Source organism: Solea solea, chromosome 6 (genome assembly GCF_958295425.1).
Source record: "Solea solea chromosome 6, fSolSol10.1, whole genome shotgun sequence".
In the NCBI taxonomy this organism is placed as follows: Eukaryota; Metazoa; Chordata; class Actinopteri; order Pleuronectiformes; family Soleidae; genus Solea; species Solea solea.
The window spans coordinates 9,392,207-9,401,538 of record NC_081139.1 but is presented as its reverse complement, the minus strand read 5'-3'; the positions used below and the strand labels follow the sequence as shown (position 1 = coordinate 9,401,538).

Below are 9,332 nucleotides of genomic sequence, written 5' to 3'. Positions count from 1 at the left end.
TTAAATGTCTAATTAAATCTAATTTATTCTCAATTCTACAGAGACCTGAACATCACTTGACAGGTTACAGATTATTTTAACAAAATATTTCAGTTTTTCCTTTATTCAGTCTCACAAGGATTAACATGGCACCATGAGATAACGCGGGTCAGAAATTTTTTAAAAATAACTGTAGAAAATCAGTCAAATCAGACTCAAAATCAGTCGTCTTTATTCAAGATATATACACTTATTTTGATTTTTGAAAATGTTGAGTCAGACTGCAACAAAGAAGTTATAAATAGTAAAAAATGTGATTCACAAAGTAGTTGGAACCTTTAGTGGCGCCTTCACTTGGTGTCAAGTGGTGTCTTGACGCCCTACTGTTGTGTTTTCAAATGAAAAATTGAGCTAAGAGTATAATTACTGGATACCAAAACCAAATACAGTTGTAGAAAATGTAAATGGTCTCACACATTCATGGTATTTGCAATAAATTAGAAAAAAAAATAAATCACAAAAACATAATCTGATTTATTAAGCTTCCTGTCCTGCAGGAAGCTAAAAAAAAATTGAATAGAATAGACAAAACCTAACCTAAAGGGTGAACATTTCACCACAATTACTTTTACCTCCCACCCTCCTCCCCTGTGGGTGGAGATGGTTCTCAGTGCAAGTCTTGGTTCGCCCTGGTTCTGAATGTTCTAATATTCTCCATAAACTCCTCCATGACATGCATAGAACGTCTAAGTTCAATCAGTGTTAAATGACTGAATAAAATACAAGAGAAACTGACTTTGGTCTAGGGAATTCACAGTGTTTTGGTCAGTGGACTAGAGCTTGTTGTCATGGCGCTTCAATAGAGGGTTCAGGTCCGTCTCCAACTCTCTCTGCTTTTGTAATAAACCCTGTAAACACACAAACAAACAGAAGTATCCATATAATAATTTACCTTGCAGACAATTAACAGTTGCAAAATCCACAACAGATTGACACTGTGTCCTAATGTGTCCGTGCCATGGAGTAAGTGTGTGGGCTCTGCCTACTTTAACACTAAGTATTGTGCCAATCTTGCACCTTCAGAAGAAAGAGGTGATGAGAGTATAATTCCTCCTGGTTTTAAGCTTCAGGTTAGAATGAGGTTTAGGATGAGGATCAGACTAGGAGTGTGACCATAAGTGTCACAGGGAAAAGTAGTTACCTGTCGTAGCTGAGCCAGGCCTCTGAGGATCTCCTGCTGCCGATGTGTGTGTGTCTTACAAAGCTGCTCAGGCTGGAGGAGAGAGCCCCGGTGTGAGGAGGAAGGAGGAGACGCTGAGCTCAGAGGAGCAGCATCTGACGAGGAGAGGGTACGTTACATTTACTCACAGCAGCAGTCCGTAAATATAAAACGGCTACTTTAAAAAGATGGTGTTTTAAATGTGCTTGTTTTATCCAAGTACGGCAAAAATAAATCTTATTATTTAATAAAAAAAAAGAATATTTGGTATTTTCTAATAAAAGAAATGACCAAATTCTATTGAAATGGTTTAAGATTATTGTCTCCTGTTTTGCTTTTCTAATCTGACATTTTAAAGAGAAAAAAAAACACATTCATAAATCTTAATCTCTTGATAGTTCACACGGACCGTTTCACATGTTTTAAACTATTTTATGACCTAAATTACAGTGGAATTTAATGTTTGATAAGTGAGAGTTTGAATTCATTTTTTTGTCCTGTAACATTTAAATATTTACTGTGGTTGTGTGATCGTTTACTTAATAAAAGAAAAATGTGAATACTGAAATACTAACATTAATGTATATAATTAAATTCTGGTATTGTAATTATTATTGTTTAAAATGGTTTTTGTGTAACCTGTGTATGTGTGTGGTGGGAGATTATCAGCAGACTCCAGTGGGTCCAGGATGATTTCATCAGTTCGGATGTAAGGAACAAACTCCTGGACCAGTGGAGGAAGAGGGTTGGGGGCCTGTCGACTCTGCATCCTGTGTCTAACAGCAAGGGCAGGAGGAGAGCGCCCCCGAGAGGAGACAACATCAAGAGTCAGTTCAGTCAAGGAAACACTTTACTATCCAGATTAAACAGCTGCTGTCTGGTTAATGCTTTGTGGGTCGTGGCTAAAATGGACATTGAGACCGGATACAACCTGGAGAGGTTACCGGTTCTCAATCTCAACTGTAACTGGGTTTAATGTTTGGATTTTTGTTTTTCAGAGCAGCACACCTTTCATTGTTGACGACAGTAGAGATGTTCTGTCCTCTGGAAACAGTCTCCTCCTAAAAAGAAAAGTTGGTTCAAAGGAAGCTTATATAGGAGAATGTGATACAGTTAAGATCAAAGAATTAAATGTAAAAAAAAAACTCCGACCTTGTTGTTAAGTCCAGCTCCAGCCTTCGTGAAGTTGGAGCAGAGACGAGGATCCTGGTGCTGAGGAGGAGGTTCTGTCCTGGACAGACATGTCCTCTCCTGCAGGGCAAGGAGCTCAGCCTGCCTCTTCAGTCGACTCTCCTGTCTGTTCCTCTGCAGAGCAGCTGGGTAACGCTCCGAGGCGGGAACGAAGCGACGGCTGGGCCTGTGGAGGTTGTGGGAGACAATTTGGATTTCCAAATTTGGCACTTAAAACTGTGGTGTGTTGTAAACTCGTAAACAGAAACAAATGTCTCTCCTCCATAAACCAAGTTATTTAACAGAAGGTGGGATAGAAAAAAGAAACTTCTTATCCCCGCTCGCCCCTGCACTGCAGATGTGTATACACAAACACTCCCTCAATCAGGTCTGATCTAACCACAAGTCCAAAACCTAAACGGTACTTTTACTGTAATGACAAGGATCACGATCAGTTTTTAATTTCAGCTCTATTAGGACGTGTGTTTTTACTTCTGTGTGTTCCACTCTGGCCTCCTCTTGTCCCTCTTGTTCCTCTCTGTCCGTGCAAATGCTTCATATGGGTCCCCTCCTCCTCCTCCTCCTCCTCCTCCTCCTCCTCCTTCTTCTGGCAAACAGATGTTCTCCTTGCCTGTCCTCACTGCAGGGTTCCTGCTGTTTGGAGGAGTAACAGGTGCCTGGTACTGTGCAGAGACGTCAGGAGTCTGAACCCTCTGTGCGTCTGTTAGTGGGACAGAAGGAGCGTCTACGCAGGAGAAGATAAAAGAAAAGGTAGCTCAGTACATCGCACAGACTGTCAACAACCCACTGAGAGATTCATCCTCAAATCTTACACCATCCATAGTTATGTTAAAAATGATATTAGTAATAACAGTAACAGTTACCTGTCTGTACAGCAGTGTCTCTGTACGGGGGCAGTGAACTGCTAACACTCTGCTCCAAATGACTGGGAACTGATAAACACACACACACACACACACACATATTTAGAGTTTGTATTCATGGAATTTTAACATGGATTTTACTTTTTGTAACAAACCATCGAGATGCACCACAAGATGTAAATGCACAAGGCTTTTGCAGCCATTTTTCTACAGTGCAGATATTTGCCTCTCTTTGTATCATCGTATTATTGCAGTGGGCTTCACTCACTGTTGGGTTCCAGCATCTGATTGTGAACTTTCTTTGGCTCCTCAGCCTGCTGACTCGGTGGCTCCTAGACGTGACACAAACACACAAAGAAAATCAAACACTGCACCTACAGTAAAAATCCGGCTAACTTTTGTTTCCTTGTTAAATAGCTGTGTAAAGAATCTTACAGTATCTCTGACCTTCTGACTCTCCAGCTTGTACTGTCTCTGTAGCATCTCCCTCTCCGCAGCCACCCTCCTTGCATCCCTGTCCTCCTCCTCTCTCCTCCTCATCTGCTCTCTCTCCCTCTGCTGCCGGCGCTCCTCCAACTGGGCTTCAATTGCTCGCTGGAAGAGAGTTAAAACTTCAGAAAAGGCATGGATGTGTCTGATGGATCAAAATGTTTCTTACCCCTCTCCTCTTCCTCTTACCTGCTGCTCGAGCTGTTTGAGCCTCTTCCTCTCTCTTTCCTCTATCTGGGCGGGATCCAACAGGGCAGTCATGGTCCTCAGGTAGCTGGAAAAAAACATGCGCAACAATGAATTCTGAGCATCTTCTTGCACACACAATAGAGAAAATACAACGGAAAATTTTAATATTTAACCCTTTAGATTTGGTGCCATTCAGTTTTTTATTGTCAAGCAATTTTGTCTGCGAGGAAAAATGTATAACTAATGAGGAAGGAGTTGTTGATCCATGTACCTCCTTCATTTTTCATGAGGAAAAATGTATAACTAATGACTAATATTTAATATTTTTACAGCAGTTTTGGGGAAGGCGACATTTTCTGCCTCTAGGAACAAATTAGTCAGGATATTAAAGGAACTAGTAACAATTAAAAAAAAATTTTTTTCATGAATTTCAGAATATCTTCTCCTTTCCTTTAAAAGGTCCAGTGTGTAAGAAATGGGTGACATCTAAAGCTGAGACATTCTCTCTGTCAAGACTAATGAATCTTTCTGTGTCCTGTTCATCTCCTTACATTCAACCTGCTGTTACTGCCATGAATCTCCGATTGGATACATCAGGTGCATCAGGTCTGTCTCACCTGGCTCTACTCGGGAACCTGTTGGTCAGATCCACACTCTCTGTTCCACAGCTGCTTGTGGCGTCCCAGACTAAGGACAGGCTGGATGAAGGCTCCCACTCCCCTCGCTCAGATCCAATGGATGGAGCTGGAGGTGGAGCTGATGGAGGAGCTGTGGTGTGGACAGGAGGCCGCCTCTGCAGCGAGTCAAAGTGTGTAGTCCAGAGGTCATGGTCTTCTGTCTGCAGACACACACACACACACACACAGCCAGGATCAGAACAACTACATTATGTTCAACACAAACATACAACACATAAATTATTTGTGACTGGTCTCTACTGTACCTGGCTCTGGAGCAGTTTCTCTCGTCTCCTGCGTTCAGCCGTTTCCTCTCTCTGTCTGTCCAGCTCCACAAGCCAACATCTCCTTTGCTCCTCTCTCCTGTCAACACTCATCACTTCCTCCACTGGTGTGATGTCCTACAATGAAAACACAGTAGATTCAGCTTTAACACCACAGGTTTATGAATTGAACAGCTGAAGTTCAAACTGTTCAATGAAAACAAAGATTATTACTAAAAGGAAAGAGTTACCCCGAGTTTGAGGCTGGATCTGATGGCTGCAGGCTGTTCCCTGTGTTTGGTGGAGCTGTGATGCGATAACACACTCTCTCTGTCTTCCCCAGTCTGAAACATCCAAGCACACACTGCTGTCAGACATATGCAGTATATTCTTGGTCATAAACAGAGCAGCATTTACCAACAACGTCAGGTATCATGTGTCTTACCTGAGGTCTGTCAGGAAGGAAACGCTGCTGCTGCTGTTTCAGTGCGACCTGCTCATCTGTCAAAAACATGTGCACATTAATAACTTGTACCCCCTGCACCAAACTATTAATCTCATTAGCTGCTAGATATCCCCCTTTCTTCACTGGCTAGCCCATAAATGTTTATAAAATGGTACTAAATCACTCAATTATGCCTAGTTGGTGTGAATAATCTGTGATTTTATGTTTCTAAATGCTTGTGTATGTGTACCAAGTTCTCTCCTCCACTGAGCTTTCTTGATATCAGTGGCTAATCTGCTGCCTGATTGTCGCCCCTCCAGCCAGCTGAAGAAACACCCAGACAACCTGGAAAACAGCAGATTAAAAAAGAAATATTAAAAAATACAATACATTGTTTTATGATGACAAGAGATCCATTGTATGTGAATGTTTGCTGATGTGTCTTTTTCCCCCACATAAGATTAATTTCCCTTGTGCCTCTGTGGCCATTTGATTTGAATGATGTTTAAATTTTCTCTTAAGTTTGAGTTTGAGTTTTGACAAATTACCACTACACAGCCCAGTCAAGCCACGGTCAAAGTGACTGAGATCACATTATCTGCCACTTGGTTGTTTGATGTGAACATAAAATGAAGCTGCTGACTTGTAACTAGATAATGAATGCATTGTAAAGTCACCACGTGATTGGCTGACTGAATAAATGCTTAAATATGCAGGTGCACATGCGTTTCACAGAGAAATGTGTTCTAACACACAACATACTGTATGTGCTGAGGTGAACTCCTTACCTGTTGTCTTTGTCCTGAGACGTTCCAGTTGTATAAATTACTCCTCCATCACCTTCTACCCTCTTCAGTACTTCCCCTCCTCCTCTGTCTTCCTCCTTCATCTCCCCTCCTCCTCCTCCCCCTTCATTCAGTGAGGTGCCAGATTGTGAGCCTGTTTAAATTTGTAACAGAGAAAAGGACAAAGGTACAAAGGAGCAACTCAATCAATATTGTCTTTTCCCACCAATGTTTTTACAGTCATACACTGTTTGCTATCACCACTGCCACTACCCTGCACGTTGTGCTCCTCTGGTGGTGGTTGGCCAGTCCTTGACGTCTGGACGGTGTTGAGGATCTGCTGTAGTTGCTCATTTGTCAGAACCACGACACTGTCCTTCTGTCCTGCGTCCCCACCGGCCAGTTTATCCTTAAGTCCCGCCTTTCCACCAGCTCGCGCCCCACCGCTCTGAGGCGTTGCTGTTTTCCCGCTGGCCCCCAAGGATCCAACCGTGGAGCCTTGTTTGTGTCTGTGTGAGTTCACCTTCAGCACGTGCACACACACAAACACACAGAGTAGAACAATCTGATATTCAAGCGGGCATTAAAACACAAGCACATTGCAATAAACACAATTTAAAGTAATGGAGTTTAAAATCTATCATTTTACACAGAAGTTTAAGGATGTTTTTGAAGACCCAAGAAAACAATGTTACAATTGTCAAGCCATGAAAAAGATTTTTCTGTCTTGTGTCTTAGGATGAACGTGATTATTTCTAATTGGCTGATGAATTTTGAGTGTATTTAATGTGTGAAGCAAAGAAATGTGACGCAGCATATGACTTACCTTGGTCACTGCTTTGATGCCAGCCCCATTGTGATGTCCATGTGTCTTGGATGATGTCAAAGGAGTGCTCCTCTCATTAGTGGTGCTGGTGTTGGAGAAAGAGGAGGCCGCTGCCCCTACTGTCTTGCTCCTGGCCTCTTTGCATCTCCCGAGCTGCTGCTGGGTTGGACGCTCCACTCCCTGCACCTCCTCCAGACAAGAAGAGAGCTGCCTGGAGCTCAGGATGTTATTCGCTGCTCTGGGCCTGAAGAGCAGCTGCTGGGTAGTGTCCAGAAGTGTGCAGACACATGTTTGTGTCAGTTATTTTAAATAAACAGCAATGGAACACTGAAATTTTTTGTTAAAACCAAATGAAGGATAATTCCTACCTTTGCTGGATTCTTTTCAACACCTGAAGGAGAAGTGGAAAATAATTATTTAAAGAAACTATGAAATCACCAGATACAGGCTCATGTTCACTAATACCTCTGAATATAAGAAAATAAAATGAGGAAATAAATTACAATTTAAAAGACTGAAGTGAGAAATTGTTGCTTTAATTGATTTTCTTAAAAAAAAAAGGTCTATCATAAATTTATATATTAAATGTGGACATCATTGGGTGCAACTGACAGTTTAACTGATCTAATCATAATGATAACTGGTTAAAAACAGGTTAGTCTCACCATGACTGAGAACAATCAACTTGGGTTTCCCATTTTCAAATTCAAACAACAGGCCGTCTCTGTTCCAAAAGAAGACACAAACACAATGACAAAAGCAGGTTTCTCACTCTGACAGGTCATTGGATCACAAGTGTAGAAAGCTTTAATGTTCCTGAAGATGTGGGTTAATCTTTATTTGTACAACATATTTATTTCTTTTCTTTTGGGTTTTACTCACTCTTGTCCATCTATACTTGATTAAGATGTAATTACCATTGAATTTGTATTCATCTATTACTCTATAACTGGTATATAACTGGTGAGCCCTTGTTTCCTCAGCTGCTTTTTTCATTACTAATGGTGTACTGTGGCCTCTGCTTGCTTGAAATCCATGTGTTTTGATAATCCACTTGGTTCAGAGCGTTAGCTTTAGCCTGCTGTCGTTTGTATAAAATCACACTCACCCGAGATTCATGACGACAACAGAGATTATTGATTTGAGCGGCGGCGGCAGCGGCAGGTCTTATAAAGACCGGGACACCGCGTTCGTGGATAAAGATGATGTTTTGCTGTGAATAGACTGGTCAGGCACGCGACAGTTCCTGGATGTTGGATTGTGTACGTTGGTTGCTGACAACAATAAACAACGTCCTCGCTGATTGGCTTATTTCTCCGCGACAGCAAAATCAACAGCCAATCAAAAAGTACTTACGTGAACGTCTACGTCAAACGATGGAGCATTTCAATTGGCTGGGAGTTTATTTAAAAAGACAGATTACTGAATTAAATCAAGACGATTTAACGACTTTTTGGGAAAGCTGAGACAGTGTTAGTGTGTAAATGTAAGTGGTGTAAGTTTTCTGGTCTTTTTACGACTTCTCAAAACACACTCACCTTGTCCACCACATGTATGCTTACATTCAGCTTTTTTCTGCTATTTATAATTTTAGTAATGTTTAACTTTTCCTGCATTTCTTTTCAAACTGTAAAATATAACTCATCTGCCTCTGATCTGTATGTGGGTCACCAAACTCACAAATGAGTTCACACATTTAAAGGACTGCAACTAACGCTTATTTTCATAATCGCTAATGAATAATCGATTTTCTCAAATAATCGAGTAATGTTGTCCCCAAACATGGAAAGGATGATGTTCTCAAACGTCTTGTTTTGTCCAAAAAACAAAAATGATTCAGTTTTAATGATTTCTTTGTTATATAGAGCAAAGAAACCAGAAAATATTCACATTTAAGAAGCTGCAAAATCTGAAAACTTGTTTTAATTTCTGAAAAACGTTCACACCAATTAATTGATCGATTAATAATCGATTAAGCGAGTAATTGTTACAGCCTTATTTTTCTGAAAAACCTTATCAGCTCACTCAACTCTGTTCCTCAGTCAGGGCTGGCCCAAGCCTGTATGGGGCCTGTGCACTGCTGCTGTTTACAAATGCTCCCTCCATCAGGTCTGGTAGTATTGTTTGACAGAGCCCATTTTTAGATGAAGGATGCAGCATACAAATATTGTTTCACAGAATGACATCATCAACAACAAAAATCACCAAAAAGTTATGCACAGCAGCTTTACAGTCCATTGTGTAACATATAGGAGGGTTTTATTGGTAGAAAACTTTATTATTATTATTACACTTAGAACGTGTGTTTAAGGGTGTAGCTTTGAAATAAAAATTGTACAAATTGCAAAACCTTACAATAAGCTGTTTATATGTCATTTAAGCAAGTGGCTTGCCTTATCTTGCACC

At 40.9% G+C, this 9,332-nt stretch overlaps 1 protein-coding gene across 3 annotated transcripts; it reads right to left on the bottom strand.

The window, feature by feature from the left end:
- Positions 1–188: 188 nt before the first annotated feature.
- On the bottom strand, positions 189–8,209 carry ccdc66 (coiled-coil domain containing 66). 3 transcript variants are annotated; one of them, XM_058630915.1, is made up of 21 exons: positions 8,035–8,209; positions 7,592–7,650; positions 7,295–7,317; positions 6,927–7,184; positions 6,374–6,623; positions 6,104–6,254; positions 5,566–5,660; positions 5,316–5,371; positions 5,122–5,214; positions 4,874–5,008; positions 4,548–4,768; positions 3,931–4,015; positions 3,688–3,846; positions 3,521–3,584; positions 3,253–3,321; positions 2,861–3,113; positions 2,351–2,555; positions 2,207–2,259; positions 1,838–1,974; positions 1,181–1,314; positions 189–887 (listed from the first exon to the last, which is right to left on the bottom strand). In XM_058630915.1, the coding sequence occupies exons 1-21, from the start codon at positions 8,043–8,045 to the stop codon at positions 813–815; spliced, it is 2,586 nt and encodes an 861-aa protein (XP_058486898.1). In that variant the 5' UTR covers positions 8,046–8,209; the 3' UTR covers positions 189–812. The 3 variants fall into 3 exon arrangements, with proteins under 3 accessions (XP_058486898.1, XP_058486899.1, XP_058486900.1); XM_058630916.1 differs by having other exon boundaries at positions 6,927–7,181; XM_058630917.1 differs by having other exon boundaries at positions 3,700–3,846; positions 8,035–8,208.
- Between the last annotated feature and the right edge of the window lie 1,123 nt (positions 8,210–9,332).